At 40.5% G+C, this 23037-nt stretch overlaps 1 protein-coding gene across 5 annotated transcripts in view; it reads left to right on the top strand.

Annotated features, from left to right (window-relative positions):
• GRHL2 (grainyhead like transcription factor 2) overlaps positions 1 to 23037 on the top strand; it is a 169719-nt gene that overhangs the window by 24899 nt on the left and 121783 nt on the right. For 4 of the 5 annotated variants that reach the window (XM_053558834.1, XM_053558835.1, XM_053558838.1 and 1 more), the window contains exon 2: positions 22067 to 22262. In XM_053558834.1, coding sequence (XP_053414809.1) covers positions 22067 to 22262 — 196 coding nt within the window. Of the gene's footprint in view, positions 1 to 21692; positions 21797 to 22066; positions 22263 to 23037 lie in introns of those variants that run through there. The other variant, XM_053558837.1, reaches the window with a different exon arrangement.

A 23037-nucleotide genomic window follows, 5' to 3' on the forward strand; every position in this document is an offset into this window, starting at 1 on the left:
TCAAGTGATCCTCTTGTTTCATCCTCCCGAGTAGCTGGGACTATAGGCACCTGCCACAATGCCTGGCTAGTTTTTCTGTTCGTGAAGATGGAGTCTTGCTTTGCTCTCAAGCTGGCCTCCAATTCCTGAGCTCAAGCAATCCACCTGCCTCAGCCTCCCAGAGTGCTAGGATTACAGGCATGAACCACTGCTCCTGGTGCTATTTGAATTTTTATCAAAGAAATGTGTTTAGTTTAAAATGTCAAATAATACTAAAAAAATTGTGAAAAATAGCAGTTTCCCGAGAGCTACTCTTCTTCCTGGATTCTTATCTCTTTCTGTTCTTGTTTACATACGTGTCTCAATAATAAACACTGCTATTTCTTGATCTGTCCATTTCAGGTATTATCTGTCAAGTTCCAACCGTGAAAGTAAAGGTTTGGCTCCACCACACCCCACGTGTGTGTGTGAATTATTTCCTCTGTCTTTCTGCCATCTGAGACCTGCTTGCATGGCCTTTCAAGGCCAGCCTGAAGCCCAGGCACACGAAGGCAGGTGACAGGATGGGAAAGCTTGTCGTGGCCTTGTCCCCCTTGGTTAAAGGTTCTGTATGGAGTTCACTCCATGTCTGAAGGAAGCATTCTCTCGTGGGGCGGAGGGGGGATGCCTTTGGGTTTTAGGTCAGTCCCCTACTTGACCGTAGAGTCCTGGGGCCTCTGCTTCTATTGAGGACAGTCACTTTTGTTGTTCATGTCTCCTGCTTCTACTCACTTGCCTCCCAGTCACTAAGGCTACAAGTAAAGGGTCCTGAGGATGTTGGGGCCACACTAATGGTTCACAGTGGAAATCTGTCCTGAAACTTCATCCGGAGCTCCGGGCAGTCTTCTCCCGGCCCCCTACCCAGGGTGATGTTGCATTGCTATGCCATTTTGTTTTCAGTTCTGTTAAGTTTCTGTTCTCTGCCAGGGGCGATTTACAGATGGGTTCTTCTTCAGTCAGCCTCGCCCCTCTAGAGCTGCTAGAGAGGACCAGAGCCCCAACAGAGGTCAGGGAAAGTGTCCTGAAAGGTGCCACAGTGACCCCAACCAAGTCACAGAAGCCACCAGAGAGAAGACCTGTGCTGCCTCTCAGTGTAAAGGCCTCTTTCTACCCAGCAGAGTCGGCTGCACGTTGTGTTTGATTCTGCTCTGCAGGACACTGTCATTGGGCAATATTCTAACAGTTGTTGGGGAGTCTGTGTAATTCTTTTAAAAGTCTTATTTTCTTCAGAAACGGGGCAAGCAAGACTGGGCTTTCACAGAGCATCAAATATTATACAAAGTATTACACTGACATTTGTCTTTTCTCCAGAGTGTTAGGTCTATTTGAAGTCTTCTAATGTGAACATCACAAGGGTTGTAATTAAACAGCTATAATTCCTGGATTATGCCTCTTGCAAACCCCGCTCTCTTTCTGACAGATGTACTGGCCTAGCCCCTGCTTGCCCTGGATGAAGATGGGAGAGAGAGCCCGATATTTTCAAGTGGGACTAGGTGGAAAAGACAGATGACTTGGGCTCACCAACACCTTGCTTTCTCACCCTGGCCGTGTCACACAGCCAGCAGGGGAGTCCCTGTGTCTGCAGGGTGCTAGACGTTCTAGAACTCTGCGGCTCGTGTCCCTAATCTGATGCCTTGTCCACCGTGTCACTCCGTTCTCCTGACCTTCCCCACATCACACATTGCCCTGCCTCTAATTATCACTTCCTCTCCCTGCACACGTCTTTCCCCATCATGGAACCATTAATATGGGGAAGAAAGCCATTGCCAGGGCACAGAATTAATCTCCTGCTCCATTGGCAGAACTCCGCTTGCATCCTAGTCTCTCCCTGTGACTTTGGTTGTAAGATATGACCCTTCTGCAGGGTCCTCGTCCCTCCTTTAGCTATTTTTGCCAGTGCCTGCCTGCTCATCACTGATACAGCATACTGCCGCTTTACACACCCATTGATATCCCTTCAACGCAGAACAGCTCACTCTTAACTCACAACAGCTAACTGGTTGAGATGGTTCGTTCTGTGTTTCTTTTTCCTCCCAGACTAGAAGAACCCAAGTTCTTCTCGTCTCTGCCGCAGTCTGGTGGTGGAAGTAACGACTCAGCTCAGAGTTTTCCAAACTGTTATTCACTCCTTGACTTCTCTCACAGGGTGGATGCCACCTAACTTGTGGGTGTGACTTCTCTGTCCTGTGTTGCTCCTTGTGAGGCACATTGGTCAAGGATCTTCTGTTTCTAGGCCAGGCACGAGGAGGCCAAGGGGAGAGGATCGCCTGAGCTCAGGAGTTTGAGAACAGCCTGAGCAAGAGCGAGATCTTGTCTCTACTTAAAATAGAAAAACTAGCCAGCTATTGTGGCACCTGTAGTTCCAGCTGCTTGGGAGGCTAAGGCAAGAGGATCACTTGAACCCAGGAGTTTGAGATTGCTGTGAGCTATAACGCCCTGCACTCTACCCAGGGTCGCCAGGGTGAGACTCTGTTTGAAAAAGAAATATTAAAAAATAGATGAAAAAAAGCATCTTCTGTTTCTTCCCTTTAGCCCCATCTGTTGGAATGTGTGACACAGGGTCTCATGCCTTCCTTGTGCTGTTGGTAAGTTTTTGAGACCCGTGTATGTACACATACACACTATTTTTGTCAGGTTTTAGGGGAGAGAAGGTTTGTCATGCAGCCTTACTCTGATGCCTTTCACCTTAAATCTATTTGTTTTTAGTTGTTTTCCGTTTTATGGTCAAAGTTACCAATTTTTCTTTATTGATTCTTTTGTTGTCTTTATGCTTAAATAATTTTTCCTAAATCCAAGATCAGATTAAAGATTCTATTTTATGTTTGGTTGTATATGAAAAAACTAAAAAATTATCTGAAATTTATTGAAATGGTCTCAAGTAAGGGTCTAATTTAAATAAACTAACACACAAATGAAATAAAACGCCTCAACTACCTGCGCCGTATCATTTATTGGAAGAGAAGTTCTTTCAATCCTCTCTCCTCTCTTTTCTTCATTCCCTCCTTTCTTCCTTTAAAATATATTTACTGTATAAAATTTTACACACATGTCATTTATATAAATGCATAAAGTGAGCATATCACTTACTTTTTTTTTTTTTTTTTTGCAGTTTTTGGCCAGGGCTTGAACCCACCACCTCCGGCATATGGGGCTGGCGCCCTACTCCTTTGAGCCATAGGCTCTGCCCCACATAGTATGTTTTTTGTGCTTTTTTTCTTTTCTTTTTACTTTTTTTTTTTTTGTAGAGACAGAGTCTCACTTTACTGCCCTCGGTAGAGTGCCATGGCATCACACAGATCACAGCAACCTCCAACTCCTGGGCTTACGCGATTCTCTTGCCTCAGCCTCCCGAGTAGCTGGGACTACAGGCGCCCGCCACAACGCCCGGCTATTTTTTGGTTGCAGTTTGTCCGGGACTGGGTTTGAACCCACCACCCTTGGTACATGGGGCCGGTGCCCTACTCACTGAGCCACAGGCGCCGCCCCTCCTTTTCTTTTTTTTTAGAGTCTTATTTCATTGCCCTTGGTAGAGTGCTGTGGCATCACAGCTCACAGCAACCTCATACTTTTGGGCTTAAGTGATTCTCTTGCTCAGCCTCCTGAGTAGCTGGGACTATAGGAGCCTGCCACAACTCCTGGCTATTTTTAGAGACAGAGATCTCTCTCTTGCTCAGGCTGGTCTCAAACCCATGAGCTCAGGCAATCAAACCCCCTTGGCCTCCCACAGTGCTATGATTACAGGTGTGACCCACTTCACCTGGCCTCTTTCTTTTTGAGTCTTGCTCTGTCATCCCGAGTAGAGTGCAGTGGTGTCATCTTTGCTTACCAGGCCTCAGGTGATTTTCCTACCTCAGCCTCCCAAGTAACTGGGACTATAGGTGCCCACCATGTCACCCAGCTAATTTTTTCTGTTTTTAGTAGAGATGGAGTCTTTCTCTTGCTCTTGCTCAGGCTGGTCTCGAACTCCTGACATCAAGCAGTCTTCCCACCTCGTCCTCCCAGAGTGCTGGGATTATAGGCTGAGCCAGTAAGCCAGACCTCTGTCTTTTTCCTTTTTTTCACCTCTTCTCCCCACACCACCCTCTTTACCCACATTGCACATACTCCACTCAACCTGAAGTATATTGCACACATACACATGTATACGAAGACGTATGTATATTCCATACATGTACATTCACTTAACATATACATATTCAAATTAAAGTTTTCCCCCCTACTATTCACTGTTTAAGAGGCAATTTTGAAATTGAGAGTATTTTTAAATTGAAGCAAAGATCTAGGACCATAGGACTTACTTTGAGTGCTTCTATTGTCCACAAGAAGAAAAATTATTTTTTTTCTGCTAGTTTCTTCAGAAACCCATCTAAATTTGTTCTTTATTCATGTTAGTGCTAACTAAGGAAACTGTGTAATCTCAGGGAAATGGTATAATTTCTCAGGACCTCAGTTTCCCCATTTGTAAACTGAGAAGTTTGGAGTGGATAATCACCATGATTTCTTTTAGCACATGTTACTACTTCTTTTTTTTTTTTTTTTTTTTTGAGACAGAGTCTCAAGCTGTCGCCCTGGATAGAGTGCTGTGGCATCACAGCTCACAGCAACCTCCAACTCCTGGGCTCAAGGGATTCTCCTGCCTCCAGCTCCCAAGTAGCTGGGACTACAGGCACCCGCCACAACTCATGGCTATTTTTTTTTTTGGTTGCGGTTTGGCGGGCCCGGGCTGGATTCGAACCCTCCAGCTCAGGTGTATGTGGCTGGCACCTGTAGCACTTGAGCCACAGGTGCCGAGCCCTTACAACTTCATAAGCACAAAAACAAGTTATACCCAGGGCACTGTTTACAATTATACAACACACACACACACACACACACTTCACATCTACCTCTAAGTAATTCTGGAATTGCAGTTGCATGAAATGTGAGTTGCTCTTTTTGATTTTCATTTCTCTTATAAATAGGCCTTTGGGTCATAGACTAATTGGGTCCACAAAGCAGAAGTCTGTTCTTAAAAGGAATCAAAGAGAATTTTTCCATACAGGTGCAGAGAGAAAGGTATGCGGTAGAAGCCTAGGGAATTGCATCAAGATTTCTGTGTTCATGCTTTTACGTGTGGAGCAGAGGAAGGGAAATCAAGAATTCTGGATGCCATGGAAAATACCCAAAATTATTAGTTCCCTCCAGCTTGTTTCTTCAGTCTGATCCTTCTCTGTGATCTAAATGGTCTTTTCTTCTGTTTATATTCAGTTTTATAAGCAGTATTTTCTCTTTTCTTTTCTTTTCTCCCTTCCCTTCCCTTCCTTTCCCGTCCCTTTCCCCTTCCCTTCCTTTCCTTTTTTCCCCTTTCTTTCCTGCCTTTCTTTTTCTAAAGAAACAAGGTCTGACTTTCTCACCCAGGATGGCGTGCAGTGACACAATCTTAGCTCCCAGCAACCTCAAACTCCAAGAAATATCCCTGCCTCTGCCTCCCAAGTAGCTGGGACTATAGGCTTGTGCCAGCACATTCCAGCTACTTTATTTAAAAAAAATTTTTTTTTTTTCCAGACAGAGTCTTACTCTGTCACCCTGGGTAGAATGCCATGGTATCATAGTCATAGCTCACAGTAATCTCAAACTCTTGGGCTAAAGAGATCCTCTTGCCTCCGCCTCCAGAGGAACTTGAACCAAAGGCGTCCACCACAATGCTGGGCTGGTTTTTCTATTTTTAGTAGAGACAGGGTCTTGCTCTTGCTCAGACTGGTCTTGAACTTCTGATCTTAAGCAATATTCCTGCCTCAGCCTCCTAGAGAGCTAGGATTACAGGCATGAGCTACTGTGCTTGGCCTATAAAATCTCAAACTCCCGCCTCGGCAGGGATTAAAATTGTCCTTTCTATCATGTCTTCATTTCATTATATTAAAAAATCCTTATTATATCCTTCTTTCTATGTTCTTTGGGTTAATTCTTTCTTTTCTAACATGTTGTATACTTAGCTCTTTAATTTTTTAGTCTTTGTTTCTTTCTAATAAAAGCGTTAAAGCTAGAAATTTACCTCTCAGTGATGATTTATCTTTATCTCAAAATATATACTATGTATTTTATTGCTGAGTTCTAATTTTCAGAATATTTCTCTTAAGAGATATTTTTTTAACCTGTGAATATTTAGAAGTATATGTTATAATTTCTAAACATATAGTTTTTAAACTTCATCTTTTTCTTTGTTCATTTGAAATTTATGTTGTGGTCAGGGAATTTGGCCTAATAAGAGTTCTTTGGGACGTGTAGAGTTCTGCTTAATGGTCTGTCATATGGTCAGTTTTCTTACGTATCAGGGGTGCTTAAAAAAGCATATTTGTTTGTTTTTACTCCAGTTAGAGAGTATTTAAGATGGGGTTAACTAACTCTCGCTGCAATCACTATTATACATGCATATAAAGTCCTATTTTTTCTGTCATGTCATCATTTTGATTTTTGTTTCTTTTTGTTTCATTGATCAATATTTCTTTTTCTATTATTTTTCTATAGTGATTTTCTAGAGCTGTGGCTTTCAAAATGTTTGTTTTCGGAATCCCCTTAACATTCAAATTATTGAAATCCCCAAATAGCTGTGTTTAGGTGGGTTATAGCTATTGGTTAATGCTGTATTCAAAATTACAGATGAAAAAAATTTCAAAATATACTTATTTATGATTCACTTAAAATAATGATTATAAACACCATTGCATGGTAACATAATTTTAAGATGAAGAAATAACTACATTTTACAAAACAAAAGAATTTTATGAGAAGAGTGGTGTCATTTTACATTTTTGCAGTTTTCTTTGATGTCTGGCTTAGCAGAGGATGGCTGGATTCCCATATCTGCTTCTTCACTGAATGTGTTATAAAATGTTATTTTAGTTAGAAAATGCTGCTTCACACTGATAGTTGGAAAAGGAAAATGCATTTCCATAGCCTTTTCAGATACTTGTAGATATTCTGTGATACCGCACCAAAATTCAACAAGTAGTAGTTTCTTAAAGGTTAATCGCAATGTGGAAACTGCAATCATACAATGAACTTTCTCTGCTAAGTTAAAATCTGTAGGCTTGTCTTTCACTTTGAATAGATCTTTTACCCGTGTGTGATTTTTAACGTCATGCCTTGGTATTTGGAAGTATTGGTTGACTGAGTTACTCAGATCTTCCAAATGTGAACATGCTTCATGATACATTAGCAAAAAATCATATCCATTAATATTTCCCATCAACATCATCAGAAAATAAACTTTTAGTATTAGAAAGTTCTCAATACTAATGGATACAAGTTTTCCAAAATTCTCATTTTTTTTTCTTGAAAACTCAAATTTTACCCTTGGCCACAAATACTGTCAGGAAGTGATAGAATCACACTTGGTTTATTTTTGAGATGTCAGCCAAACACTCGAGTGGGAACACATAGTTTGTTATTCTGTCATTCTTTCAGGTTACACCGAAATTCCTGGAAAAAAGCAGCTAATTTAGCTTCAAGGCAAACAATTGCACAGTACTTTTCCTTGAGGCAATGATTGTATTTCGGTGTGCAAAGCACTTTCTGTGTACCTCCTGCTTTGTTATACAGAGTTTTAAAAAGGTACTTCAAGTTTGAATTTTAAGAAATTAATATTTTGGCTCAGTGCTTATAGCACAGTGGTTATGGCGCCAGCCACATACACCGAAGCTGGCGGGTTCAAACCCAGCCAGGGCCTGCTAAACAACAATGACAACTGCAACAAAAAATAGCAGGGTGTTGTGGCGGGCGCCTGTAGTCCCAGCTACTTGGAAGGCTGAGGTAAGACTTGAGCCCAAGAGTTTGAGGTTGCTGTAAGCTGTGGTGCTATGGCACTCTACCAAGGGCGACATAGTGAGACTCTGTCTCAAAAAATATATATATATTTTTTTTTTATACTGCTTCCTCAAGGACATTGTCAAGCAAAAGTAACATTTGTTTGCTTGTTTGTTGGCCTGTTTTTATCATAAGTGTGTAGACATAAAATATAATGCCTCAAGTACAGTTTGGTGCCACTGCCTTGATTCATGTAAGGAACCAGAACTTTACCTACCATTAGTTTTGAACCTATAAGCACAAATGTCTGTATAGAGAATTAGGCAAATATACCTTGGTATTAGTATAGAAATAATTTTGAACTCACAGATACCTGAAAGTTCTCTAGAGGTCTACAGACCATCTAAAATTTCTATATCTGGCTCAGCACATGTAGCTCAGTGATTAGGGTGCCAGCCACATACACCAAGACAGGCAGGTTTGAACTGGCCTGGGGCTATTAAACAACAATGACAACTGCAACAAAAAAAAATAACCGGGTATTGTGGTGGGCGACTATAGTCCCAGGTACTTGGGAGGCTGAGGCAAGAGAATTGCTTGAGCCCAAGAGTTTGAGATCCCTGTGAGCTGTGATGTCATAGCACTGTACCAAGGGCAACATAGTGAGACTCTGTTTCAAAAGAAAAAAATAAAAATAAAAAATAAAATAACATTTCTATATCCTATCTTTATCTTGGTAATTCTTACCATTGAATTTTTGATAAGCATACTTAAACTTCCTTTTTTTTTTTGAGACAGAGTCTCATTTTGTCATCCTCGGTAGAGTGTTGTGGCGTCATAGCTCACAGCAACCTCAAACTCTTGGGCTGAAGTGATCCTCTTGCCTCAGCCTCCCCAGTAACTGGGACTGCAGGTGCCCGCCACAATGCCTGGTTATTTTTAGAGACAGGGTCTCACTCTTGTTAAACTAGTCTCAAACTGCTGAGCTCAAGCAGTCTACCTGCCTTGGCCTGCCAGAGTGCTAGGATTACAGGCATGAACCAGTAGGCCTGACCTTTAACCTTATTTTTCCTATCAATATCTGGTATTAATCATTACCTATTACTCTTCATATAAAGCAAAATCTTTAATATACTTTTTAAACAACGATTCTCCCATCACTTTGTAGTTTATTTGAATTTGGGATTATCCTTTGTTTTTTGTTGGTTTTTTTTTGTTTTTGTTTTTGTTTTTGAGATAGAGACTCACACTGTACCCTGGGTAGAGTGCTGTGATGTCATAGCTTACAGCAACCTCTAACTCCTGGGTTTGAGCAATCCTCTTGCCTCAGTCTCCCAAGTAGTTGGGACTATAGGTGCCCACCACAATGCCTGGCTAATTTTTCTATTTTTAGGTAGAGGAATGTCTTGCTCTTGCTCAGGGTGGTCTGGAACTCCTGACCTCAGGCGATCCACCCACCTTGGCCTCCCAGAGTGCTAAGATTGCATGCCTTAGACACCACACCTGCTGAGTTGGGGTTTACTTTTAAGTATCCTTTCTTAGTGGCATACATTTCATTTCCATGATTAGAAGTTAGTTAGACTTCATTTAATATTTTACTGGTTTATCAGATACTCTCTGAAAGCCATGTTGATTTTCTTGCGTATCCATGCACGTCTTTTTTTACTTTGATCTGAGGGATAATTCTTTCAAAGGTATATTTAAGTGGAATAATTTTTAAACACTTTAATGACTAAACATGTCTTCATTTTGCCATCACACTTATTGGTAACTGATTTTTTGCTGTATTTAGAATTTTATGTTCAATTCCCTTTTCTCTTGTCTTGTACCAGTTAGCAATGGCGATGAGAAGTTTACTGGCTGCTGTAAACAGGCTACTTTCTTATTCTGTGGAAAGTTACTTAAGTTTTTTCAAGTATTTGTAGCATATTCTACATATATATATATATATATATTTTTTTTTTTTTTTTTGAACAAGGTATCACTCTGTCACCCTGGCTGGAGTGCAGTGGCATGATCGTAAGTCAACTATAGCAAAAAACTCCTAGGCTCAGTTAGTTGATCCACTTGCCTCTACCTCCTGAATAGCTGGGACTAAAAGCACATGCTACCAGCCTGGCTAATTTTATCTATTTACTTCTTTATTTGTTTTTTGTAAAAATGAGGTCTCTGTATTGCCCTGGATTGAACATCTGACTCAAGGGATCCTTCTGCCTCATTTCTCCCAAAGTGCTGTAGTTATAGGTGTGAGCTACCACACCCAGTCTTATTTAATCTTCAACATAGAAATGTCACCAGGATATGGATAGATGTTTTTGTTTTGTTTTCCAGGTGCATGTCGTTGCAGCAAATCTTTTTATTTTTCTTTCTAATACTATGGGGCCTGTCACTCTTGAGATTCAAGTTTTTCTTTAGAAGGTATTTTCTTCTATTATTTCTTTGATTATTTATTTCTTCCCTGTTATCCTGCCATTGCTTTCTTTTGTAACTCTTGTTAGTGCTGCATTCCTTTTTTTTTTTTTTTTGAGATAGGGTCTTGCTATGTCACCTAGACTGGTCTCAAACTCCTGAGCTCAAGTGACCTACTTTCTCAGCCTACCAGGCAGCTGAGACTATAGGTATGAGCCACAGTGTCCCACTTCCACCTATCTTTTACTTTGTCTTGTGATTTATTTATTTATTTTTTTGAGACAGAGCCTTAAGCTGTTGCCCTGGGTAGAGTGCCGTGGCATCACAGCTCACAGCAACCTCCAACTCCTGGGCTCAAGCAATTCTCCTGCCTCTGCCTCCCAAGTAGCTGGGACTACAGGCACCCACCACAATGCCTGGCTATTTTTTTGGTTGCAGCCGTCATTGTTGTTTGGCGGTCGGGGCTGGATTCGAACCCGCCAACTCAGGTATATGTGGCTGGTGCCTTAGCTGCTTGAGCCACAGGCGCTGAGCCTGTCTTGTGATTTCTTGCTTGTTTGTTTATTTAAAAACTGGATAATTACTTGTTTTGATCTCTCAATTCATTAATTCTATTCAGTCCTCATACAAAATTTTATCTTTATTTAAAAAATTAAGTATCTCGTGATAATTTCTTTTTCTAATAATGTGTGCTAACATTATTTTCTGTATCTAATTATGTTCTTCATATATAACCTGTTTTGTTCATCTTGGGGCTTCTCTTTTATTTATGTCAGATTTCCTTAAATATTTAGGGATTGTTTGTTTTCATATTAAAAATGAAGTGTTAGACTGGTCAGACTTCCAACTCTGGCGGGAGTTTGTCAGTAGAGTGGAGCTCAGTCTTCCCAAGGTGGGCTGCTTTCTTGAATGGAAGAACCAGCCAAGGCACTGACGCACCTGGAAAGGGGGGGGAGTCCTTTGGAAGCAGCTGAAGGTCAGGCATAATAGAAAATTTTTATGTTACTTTGAGGTGAATGTTTTTGTTCCTGTTGGTGGTAGTTTAAAGTTACTCTAGGCATTTTACCAAGTTATTTCTGACTCTAGGAAAGAGTGTCTCCAAAGGCAGACTCTTCTGTATTTAAAAAAGATGGTCTATTTAGTTCCTCTGGGTGCATTGTACAGGGACTGGCTTGGCCATAGACCCTGAAGACTCTGAGTTAAGTTTTCTATGCTCAGGGGGAAAGAAGTTCTCACTTGCATTAACCCTTTCTGCACCAGAAAGTTGGGGTACAGCTTTCTTAATTCCAGTTTCTCTTTTATTCCAATTTCTTCTGATTTCTGTCTTCTGGAATTTCACTAAAATTTCTGTTTTCCACATTGGCTATAAACATTTGAGCAGCAGTTCCTCAATCTGTGGGTTGCGACCCACAGGAACTATATTACAGGGTTGTGGCCTTAGGAAGGTTAAGAACCACTGCATTAGAGGTAAACACTTAAAATGGTCTTTAAATGGAAATCTATCCCTCAGGTTTGTCAAGGGCTTTTGTGCTTTCTTGTTTACTGCTAGAGATTGAGCACTGTAAGTTCCTTAGGAAAACTGATTCTCTTCTTAATTTTCAAAACTATTTTGGCTATAAAATAATTCTTTCCTTTAAATATCATATTTTTTATTGCTCTTAAATATATTTCCCTTATCTCTCAATTCTTTATATTTCTATCTTGTGAATTATTTGTTAACACTCTTCCATGGAACATTGAAAAACAGCCTCCAGTTATGTCAAGCTGAAGATGAGAAAGAAGTGGCTACTCATCACCCCACACATTTCTTTCAATAAATGTGTATTGCCTACCTGATATGTCCACCATAGAATGTTCTAGGACCTTAAAATTCTACAAATAATTTAATATTGCCTACCTGATATGTCCACCATAGAATGTTCTAGGACCTTAAAATTCTACAAATAATTTAATATTGCCTACCTGATATGTACACCATAGAATGTTCTAGGACCTTAAAATTCTACAAATAATTTAAACACATGGCCTTTCTCTCCGAGGAGCTTACAAATTCCCTCTGTACAATTTCTCTATTATTCTGAATTTGAACATCATCTTATTTACTTCTGTGTAAAAAATCCCCTGTTATATTGATCTCTTTCATCCAGTCTGTTCCCTAGTTCCCCCTTTTTTGTAATCATGAAAATAGAGCAGAGTCAAGAATTGGCAACAGACAAGAATGCTTATGAGCTCAGACTCAGGGATGCAATCCTGGTCTAGCTGACTGCTACTTGACCCAGGCTAGCTGTTGTCCCTTTCCTCATCTGTGCAAAGGGTATGACACCCATAACTGGACTCTTAGGTTATTGTAAGGAATACCTGAGTTAACCCACAGAAGGTGCTTAGAATATGACCTGGCATAGGGTAGGTGATTTTGTATGACATTACAAAGTAGTATATTACCGAAGACTATTTGGAAAGTACAAAGTAGAAACAAGCAAATAAAAATTTACCTATATTCACTGTTAATGTTTTGGATTTTGGTTTTCTATTTCTGTCTATTTCTCACCAAATTTTAGTCATTTCATAAGTAGTAATTCTACAAATATTTTCTATTTTTAAATTCTTTTCTAATCTTCTTCCTTCCAGTTTCCATCATGATATTCTTCTACTTATGATTTTTCTTATGCTCTATGATGTGCCTTTCCTGTAGTTCCTTAAAAATATATATCTCTTATCCTTTCAGTTTGGATTACTTAATAGGTAGACTAAGAGCATATTTAGGTCACTACAAAGCTGGGGCGCCTGAGGAGGATGCCTTAATCAGTGGATCAGTACATTATGATTAATATCTAAAATAAAATTATATTATTTTGAATGGATGTAAATTTTATTTCACAGCTTATTATTTTTAAAAACTATTCATTTCACATGGTGGAGGGCATTATAACATTTTCACAGAATTAATTGAATCCTCTCTTTCCCAAACATAACCATCTTCCGTGTCAAGATTATCTATATCTCCCTGGACTTAAGATTTATCTCATTCAAATCTTATTCTAACATGGAAAGTATCTGTTATCTCTTGTGATTTGCTTCCAGCAAGGACCAAAAGGAGAGTTATTACCGAAACTAGACAGCAAACAACAAACATCACTAGAGTTTAAATGGTGCTATTAAACCTGGGTAGGAGGATTAGTTCATTGGTTTTCATCTCAATGTCTTATTCTGTTAATGGGAAAAAATGCCAAGATACAAAAAGAAAAAAAAATAATTGTCACTTCTTAAAATTTTGCTCTTTAGTTTAGAGTCTGAATTAGGTCATGTTCTTGCTAGGAAATGATTATACAAGTCAGTAATCTACAGTGAATCAGCTACAAGAAACTGAAGTACATGAAGACCAATCTCAAGTGCTGAAGACCCAAATACTAAGACATTTGGAGAATAGAATTCATGTGATCTCGAGATAAAGGCTGTGCATGTACATGTGTGTGCATGTGAGAGAGAGAAGGAGAAAGAGAGAGAGGTAGGGGAGAGGGAAATTGAGGCAGAGTAAATAGCACAAAATCCTGAGAATTATATAATAGTCTCACAACTATTTCTTCAAGAGAGAGAAGTGACTTGTCCTGGGTAAAAAAGAAAAAGAAAAAACGTCGTCCCTAACTTTAAGTCAGTGGTGGGAATAATAGACAACAGGGAGAAAAAAGTAATCCTTCGTGTGAGGCCTGTGCTGCTTGGATTTTAGACTTCCTCTCCATTTGCCTCTGGTCTGAATGTAAACATTCTTGCTTTCCTCATACTGTAGCTTACATTTAAGGAGAATAAAAGACTGAATCCTCTTTTTGTTGAATTGTTGAATTTGAAGGAGAGAATTAGGAGGGAAGAGAAAGATAGTTCAAATAGGAACAATGCTTGTAAATTTATAATTATGTTTCCTAAAATTATGTTAACTTACACTTTTATAGCACTTCCTAGCTCACAACCAACCTTACAAATATGGTGTGAATTGATTTTATAAAAACGTGAAAAATACATCTTTCTCCATTCTCAATATTTTAAGTCCCAACTTTATACTCTACTTCTTTAGATGAAATTTTATTCATTCATTAGACAAATGTTCATTGAGTACCACATATGTGGCAGGCCCAGTTCAAGGTGTTTGTGATATAACCATGAACAAAATGAAGAATCTCAGCCTTGTGGAGTTTAGGAACATTCTAGTGGAGGTAGGCAGATAAGGAACACTGGCCATGATAAATAAGTGAGCTCCTACATGTGAAAAGAAGAAAGAGTACAGAGCTGGGTGAGAGACATAGAAAGTTTTAGGTGGATTGAAAGTTCCAAGATTGGTAGAGACATTCTTCTGCATTATAGGGCAGGGGAGGTCTCATGGAAGTAAGATTTGGGAAAGGCATATAGGAGATGAGAGAGTTAGCCAGGAGTATTTGAGGGAAGAAAATTCTGGGAAAGCAAAACAGCTCGAGTGAAGGCCCTAGGGTGGAAGTGTGGGTACCAGTACACCAGGACCAGAGTGAGTAAGAGAGAGGAAATCAGGAGAGGAGGTTGGAGAGGATCTCATCAAGCCTGCTAGGCCATTGTAGCCACCTTGACTTCTCTTCTAAGGGAGGGGAGTCATGGTGGGAAAGGCATGATGTGATTCATGTTTCAATGGAATTTCTCTAGATGCTGTCTCATTGAAAGCAAGCCGGAAGGAGGTGGCGTCGGGCAATGGTCAAAGCAGGGAAATGGAATGGGAGACTGCATTTGTCGTTTGTTACTGTGTAACATACTATCTTAGAACATAGCAGCTCCAACAGCAAACACATTATCTCACCCAATTTCCAAAGAACTTGGTAACAGCCTCACTGGGTTCTAGCTCAGGGTCTCTACTAAGGTTGCAGTCATGCTGCCATCTGGGGTCATAAGTGGTCAAGACTTGACTTTGGCTAGAGAATCTGCTGAGCTCACTCATTGTGGGCAGTTCTCAGTTCCTCAGAGGCTGCTTGTGAAGGCCTCAGTGGGGGGGGCGGGGAGAGAGAGAGAGAGAGACTGACTTTCCAAGATGGAGGCTGCAGACTTTCTAATTCTGGAAGTGACATGCCATCACTTCTGCCATAAGCTATTAATCATATAGATCGACTCTGGTAGGGTGTGAAAGAGGACTCCTCAAGGCTGTGGATTCTAGGAGTCAGGGATCAAGGAGGGCATATTGGAAGCTGGCTACCACAGACAATGCAATAACCCAAGTGCAAGTTGATGGTGGCGAAGAGCAGACCGCTAGCAATAGAGGTGGTGAGAAGTGGTCAGATTCTAGATATATTTGGAAGGTGAAATCAACGGGATTTTCTAATGAGGTGGAAGTAGGAAATGAGAAATCACGGTTGACTCTGAGTAGTGAGTAGATTTGCCATCCACAGAGACAGGAAAGACTGAGGCCAGGATTTGAGGTGGGTTGGGTGGTGGTTGAAGGTCAGCTGTTTGGTTATGCTTCATTATTCATCTTGCTTTTCTCTAATCTTCATCGAGGCCCAGTTAAGGGCACAACTCTAATGCTCTGCTGGGAGCCTCACATGTGTTTCTCTCATTTAATTTATGCAGCAAATGAGGGAGCTGAGAAGCTGAGATGCAGACAGGTGAAATCACTTGTTCTATGTAATAGGGCTGATAAGTGGCAGGGCCAGGATTTGGCTCTAGGACCATCTCCTGGGGTCATTTTCTGCAAACAGATACTGGCTGATAAGTGGCAGGGCCAGGATTTGGCTCTAGGACCATCTTCTGTGGGTCATTTTCTGCAAACAGCTACAGTATAAGGTGTCTGTTAAGATATAAGTGCCCAGGGCCAGTCTAGGTGTGTAGGTGTTTGATTTACTCGGGGAGTTGTGTGCATGTGCACTTGCTGATGGGGCACAGCTTGGCACTTCTAGAAGAAAGCAAGCCAGAGGCAAAGCTGCTGCAGAAGATTCCCACGTCTCAGGCTGAAGCCACCTTGGGAATCCAAGGCAGGACAAAGGCTGTGACTATGGATGGGAGCTTCTGGGGTTTTGTCTGGTGGAACGCCACTCTCTTGGGATAGTCGGTGGCCTTGACAGCTGAATGACAGTCTTCTTTGCATAGTTAGTAATATTTGCACAGTAGAAATTAAATGGTAAATTATATAATAAATAATGTACATGCTATGGGAGTTCTTACCAAAGGGAGGCCCTGAAAGGCTAAAATAGAGAAAACTATGAGAAATTTTCTGGAGGCCGGGATGTTACAGGTAGACTTTGATAAGAGAGAATTCAGACAAAGAAGCAGGAAGGGCATTTCAGGCAGCAGAATAGTCTAGATTAGAAGGAGGAATGGGCATCTTTAGGAAACTGCAGAGAAAATGGCTTAATTCCTCTTATCAATCAAATAGAAGGAAATATATTTTGAGAAGTAGGTTGGGACCAGATTGATGGAAGACCTTATATGCCAGACAGAGGATTTTGAACTTGATATTACAGGCAGTATGAATCACAGTACCCCCTTGAACGTTACATTGTATGAAGATTATTTCACAAGACTTCAATATGGATGGAAAGGGGGCAAGTTGAAGGCATGAAGAGATAAGATTAAAGCTGTAATAATGTGAAGGTGTTGACTGATGTCATTTATAGGATAAAGGGAAAGAATAACAGCTGACATTTATGTAGTTTTACACTGTGTCAGGGTTTTCAATTCTGACAAAAATAGTAGGGAATGAATGTTATTATTCTATCTAGTTTGAAGTATGTCTCCATTTTATAGGTGAAGAAACTGATACACAAAAAGGTTACCCAACTTGTTCAAGGTAACACAGCTGTTAAGTGGTAGAGCCAAGATTTGCACCCAGGCAGCTTGGCTCCAGAGTCCGTGTTTTAAACCAGTACATACTCTTAAGATTTGGCTCTGGGTGGCTAGGGGTCTAGATTATTTGATGGTGAGGATCACATGGTTGAGACATGATGATTAGCTTAGTGTTAGCTTAGTGTTGGATACATTGAGTTTAAACTGACAATAGGATATCCAAGTAGAAATACGGAACTGACTCTCAGGCAATACATATCTGTCAGTCATTAAAGTTGAGCAATGAAAGCAGTAAGAATCAAAAGTGGAAAGAAAAGAGCAAAGGGCCATTCCTCTAATCAGAGTTAGAGGAATAAGAGAAGAGGGGCGTTCATGTAGAGTAGAAATTAGGAAGACTGTTTGGCTAAAGAGGACAACCACCTTAGCACAGTGTCTTAAAGGCCAGGCAAAGTATGATTTTTACAGAAGCAAGAAAATTCAAGGAGGTTTAAGACCTGCGAATAGTCCATGGATTTTGAGCAAAGGTCATGGGTAGAATCAGTTTTAAAGAGAAGTATCTAATCATCTTCTATTGAAGATCTGCAATGTACTAGGCACTTTATATATAATATCTGAGATACTCCTTTAGAGAAATGCTACAAAATAGATAACGATACAGATGAAGACATGGAAGCTCAAGGAGAGAAAGTAACTCAGCTAAATTTACTAAGTGATAAAACTGAAGCTTAAACTAAGGTTACTCCACTCCAAACCATCTTCCTTCTGGATTAAGATAAAACCCCCATAAAACAGAAACAAACAAGAAACAAAACAAAACAGTGCGCTTGTAGGAGTATGAAAGAAATGATGATGAGAAACTGGTTAAAAGTGATAATTTTGTGTGAATACTTTACTGTCCTAGTTTCTGTTTTGGGTCCCAAGTGTCCTTTATAAGTGGATTTGTGTTTGGATTTGTTGACCATTACTACACACTTTTAGCAGGTGGAGGCGTGTGTTAGCTCCCTCTGGTTCTCCCCAGAGACTCATTCCCTGCATTAGACTCCTGTTAATTCCGGGGAGTGGGGGGAGGTGGAGGTCGACTGTTCCTACAGAGTGACCTGGATGGAGCCTTGCTGACTCTGCTCATAGTCTCAGCCACAGGCTGCTCTGCCTCTTTCACTATTTCAGGAAATGACCCATCTCTCACTTATCCTCTCAACATCCACAGAATGAAATCATGGATTAAAAAAATAAGAGAGGAAAAAAAAGTTGTCTGGGTGATCTAACATGGCCTTGGCCTTGCTGTGATTGCTTCGGAACTCACTGAAATTCTTCTCCAAACAAGGGCCCAGAGATCAAGTTTATGGTCATGTTTACTGCTCTGTGTTCAAGGTTACCCAGAACATAGCATACCAAAAGCTTCACAAAAAATATTTTAAAAGTTGACCAGAGCAAAATTAGAATTGCTGTTCCAAAAGAAAAATGCTAAAACTCAACTTCAGAAAGTGTTCCTAACTGTAGTAAAGCTGCTCTGTAAAATTTTCTTGTCTTTACAAATCCACATTTTTGCTTAATGTACCAGAGAGATTATTCTGTTTTTATTCAACAGTGCTTCATTCAACAGTGCTCTGTACCAGAGAGACTATAATCTAGGAAGAAAAAAAATACAGTCATTGCATACTTAAAGGGAAGAGCATAAAAGTGGCCCCTTTGGGCCACCAGAAATGAAAAAGAAAGGGCTTAATAAAGTTTTGATTTCCCAGAATATTTTTTCTTTGATCATGTAAGGATTCATCAATAATTTCACAATAGGAGAAAGGCTGATGAATCTCTTAAGTTTATGAGTGAACATTTGTGCTAGCAACAGATGAAATCAGCAGTCTAAGAGACTCAAGAGGAGGGAGTCAGGAGTTTAAGAAGGAAGAGAGGAAAAATCTCTGCAGTGAATCAGGACACTGCTTAGTGCAAATGAAGACTCGGCTCCTTCAGCTTGGCGGTGCTTCCAGCTGAACTTTCAGTTGTTGTTGTAATTAACACCCCACTCCACTCCCCACTGCACTATAGCAATATGTACTTCTCTTGGGCATGAAAGAGAATAAAATCCTCATCTTTTTCAATGATGAGTTCACACCGAATAACATGAAGTCCTCCCTGTAGGACTGAGCATTTTAGATGCATGATGCCTGGGTCTTCAGGGGCAACGGTTGGGGTTCAGAATCCTTTATTTTGCTCTGTGAGTGAATAGGCATCCAGGGAAGCCCCAACTAATCAACTGTGGGTTGGGTGACTCTGTCACAACCTTGGCCCCCAGGTCTACCTCCTTGGCTCTCCCCAGAGGAATGGTTTCTTTTGCTTTTGGACCCTCAGGCATTTACCAGCATTTCCTTGCCTCTAAATCCAACCCTGTCCTATATATTTAGAAATTTTCTACAACAAGGATATGCACTTTTTTATTGTTAGATGAAATATGTAAAATTTCTTTAGCTGAGTCTCCAAAATGAATATAAATATGTTCCTTTCGTAAGAACATTCCATTATTCTGCACCACCTAAGTATTCTTTACTTTCAAACGTACTTACCACATCTCCCCATTTCTGCATTGACGAGCACGTCCCTGTTCTGCAGATCTGTGTAGAAACTTTGCTCCTCCTTGGTCCTCTGAATATGTCAGTCCCCTCTGTCATATGCCTGCCTGACATCGGCCATTCCTTTCCCACATAATAGCTGTACATCCCTTGTAATAGCTGTACCTTCTCTCTCGCAGGCTGCGTGGGGCAAGGGACAGTGTCTCATGTACCATTCCATCCTTAGCAACCCACATGATATGCAGCACCTACTGGATTCTCAGTAAACAATTATGGAATATTGCTAAATGAACAGCTTATTTCCTTTTAATCAATGATTATCTTTAGGACTTTTAAAAGTATAATCAACTTTACCAAAAACTGATGCACCCGGAAACCTTACAGGAACATAGAACACAATGCCTGCTATTTGCCTAGCACTGTACGGTTTATGGAACCCGATTTTATCTCAATTATATTATTTGATTCTCACAAGCACATCATGCAGTAAGTAGGCTGGGCATTTCTAGCCCTGTTTAAGGCATGAGAAACTGAGGCTCAGGCTCTACCTGGCTTCCCACTGCTCTATGTGTGGGGCCTGTGCTGCTCCATGTGACCACAGTGCCTAACTGTTGGCAAGCCCTTTAGCAAGGGTTTTTCTCATTTACTCCAAGAAATCTGACTATACACTTTTAATCTAATTCATTTGCAATTGGGCCAGTATTCTCTTTCCTCCCAAACAGTTCCACTGAACCACTGGCTCAAATCAGAGGCCTAGTGATCAGCCAGCCCAGAATTCCTCTCTGCTAAATGTGTGTTTCCCACCCACCACATCCTCACATATATCTTACCCATGTCATTGTCCTTTTCTGATCCTCCACCAATGTTTGGCCCATGCCAGTACATCAGGGACCCTCAACACACTCTTCGTTGTGGGTTCACACCAGCTCTCCATCACAAAGTGAGCTGAGGGAACATCTACCACTGGAAGAGTCCATAGGAGTGTCGGCAAACAGGGCCCCTTACACCCGCAGAGAAGGTTATGGCTGAGTTTCTATTGAATAATGTTGGTATTGTCTTCACCGGTCGCTTGTCCATGCCATGTTACTATGTGCAAACAGAAGGGTTACTAAAATATAATGTCTTGTTCCATTTTTGGTTCCATTTCAATGGACAAGCAAAAGAGGGCCAAAAGATGAGTGACAAAGTGTCTCTTGGCTATTTTACTTGGCAGCAGAGGTCCCAGTATGGGGAGCTGCTGAGAACTATTATGGTCTTTGGGAATTTGGGTCACAGTCACGCCCACCTTAAGACATTGCCTTATTTGTCAATTTCTGCTTTATGCAAGGTTGGCTTGGTTAGGATCGGTTGGCTCCAGTCCCTTTCTGTCTCTACTGACAGCTCCCCAGCTTTGCTCCTCACTGTCCATGATGGTCTTCAGATCATCTAAATACTGTGGAGTTACTATCACTCCATGTCCTCATTACACAGCATTGCCTATATTATGTTGTGTTTGCAAAGTAGCTTATACTGCCTTTTTTAATTAAGAGGCTTGGATTGGTTTATAATTTGCTAGCAATTTCAGATAAAGGTTAAACTAGATAAAATAGTATTTAATAATCAGTGTATTGATCAGATTTAATGTATTGCACATATTTGTAATTAGAACTCGGAGAAGTAAATGAAACCTGTTCTCTCACAGCATTTCATTCTGATATGCATTAAGAGGGAATAATTAAATAAAATCACTTGGCCCCTAGAATGATTGGACATGGAGCACCATGTTTGAAGAGGACTGGCTATCTTAGCCAGTTTTGTCCTTATGCTTGATACTGGGTAATTTTTAATAAACAAAAATTTATTGGTTCATAGTTGTGGAGTCTGGGAAGTCCAGGATGGAGGGGCTGCATCTAACAGGGGCCTTCTTGCTGCATATGACAAAAGGTGGAAGTCAGAGGGTGAAGAGAACAAGAAGAACACTCCAGATATAACGAGGCCACCCTTGCAGCAACAGACTAAATCCATTCATGGTCAAACACTTCTTAAAGCAGTGCTTCTCAACCTTCCTGATGCCGTGACCCTTTAATACAGTTCCTCATGTTGTGGTGACCTCCAACCATAAAATTATTTTCATTTCAGGGGTCACCACAACATGAGGAACTGTATTGAAGGGTTGCAGCATTAGAAAGGTTGAGAACCACTGTCTTAGAGGATCCACCTCCCAATATCATCAATGTCAACTATCTTCAACACAGGTTTTGGAGGGGACAAATATTTAAACCATAGCACCTACTAATACTACTTTATACTACTTTTTAAGGACATTATTACCTTTCACGAACCGTGAAAAAATAAATGTGTGGCAGTCACTGTTGTTTTAATCTTTCCTTCTTCCTCCCCTATGCTGGAGAAACACAAATTAATACCTATGTCCATATAATGTGTGTGCTGTTAGTGGGAATTAGTGGGAAAAAGGAACATTGTGCTCTCTGATAATGAACCTCACTTTTCTTTTGTTTTTGCAGTAATAAAAGACTAGTGGCCCTAGTGCCCATGCCCAGTGACCCTCCCTTCAATACCCGAAGAGCCTACACCAGTGAGGATGAAGCCTGGAAGTCGTACTTGGAGAATCCCTTGACGGCAGCCACCAAGGCAATGATGAGCATTAATGGTGATGAGGACAGTGCTGCTGCCCTCGGCCTGCTGTATGACTACTACAAGGTAGGTCTCGCAGCCCTGCCTCCCTCCAGGTCCTGACCCCCCTCCCCCCTAACCTCCCACTCCCGCGGCCAGCTTCCCTGGACCAGGAAACTTAGGGTATTTCTGATCTTGACATGGAATTCAGCCTCTTCCTGTTCCCAGTGCCTTCTTGCTTTCCTATCTATGAAACCCACCCTCACCACTCAGAGAAAGTGTTCACTGGGGGATAATTACTTTTTGTGTCCTTTGTTCACATAAATAAATATTTACACATTTTTATTTAACAAAATATTATAAGTACCTCCTTGCTGCCATTTTTACTTCATAATTATGATTTTTGGCGAATGAAATACACCACATTGTGTGGCTGTATTGTAAGTTAATTATTGCTCAGCTCTTGAGCATTTAGGTTGCTTCTAGATTTTTCTGTTTTATGAGAAATGGTCAGGTTTTTAGGTGTTTTGGTTTTTCAGTTTTATAAGCAATATTTCAATGAATGCTTATGTGGAAGATTTTTGCAGCAATTTCAAAACCTAATTTTGTTACACATCTGTCTCCATTTGTTTCCATGGGGACTACATTTTTGTTCTGAAAAACTCTTAAAGTAGAATAAATGTAATTCACCTACTTGACAAAAAGGACCTGCCATCTAGTACTTACAAAATAGGAGTATTTCAGGAAATCAAACCAGAAACAATGGTCTGTCTCGAGCATAGAGAACGTACTTGGTATGACTTGCTCTCTCTGAATCTTTGAAGTGGAAAAAAATCAACAAGTATTTACCTAATGAGGAGAT

The sequence above is a fragment of the Nycticebus coucang genome, chromosome 13 (assembly GCF_027406575.1).
Source record: "Nycticebus coucang isolate mNycCou1 chromosome 13, mNycCou1.pri, whole genome shotgun sequence".
Classification (NCBI taxonomy): domain Eukaryota; kingdom Metazoa; phylum Chordata; class Mammalia; order Primates; family Lorisidae; genus Nycticebus; species Nycticebus coucang.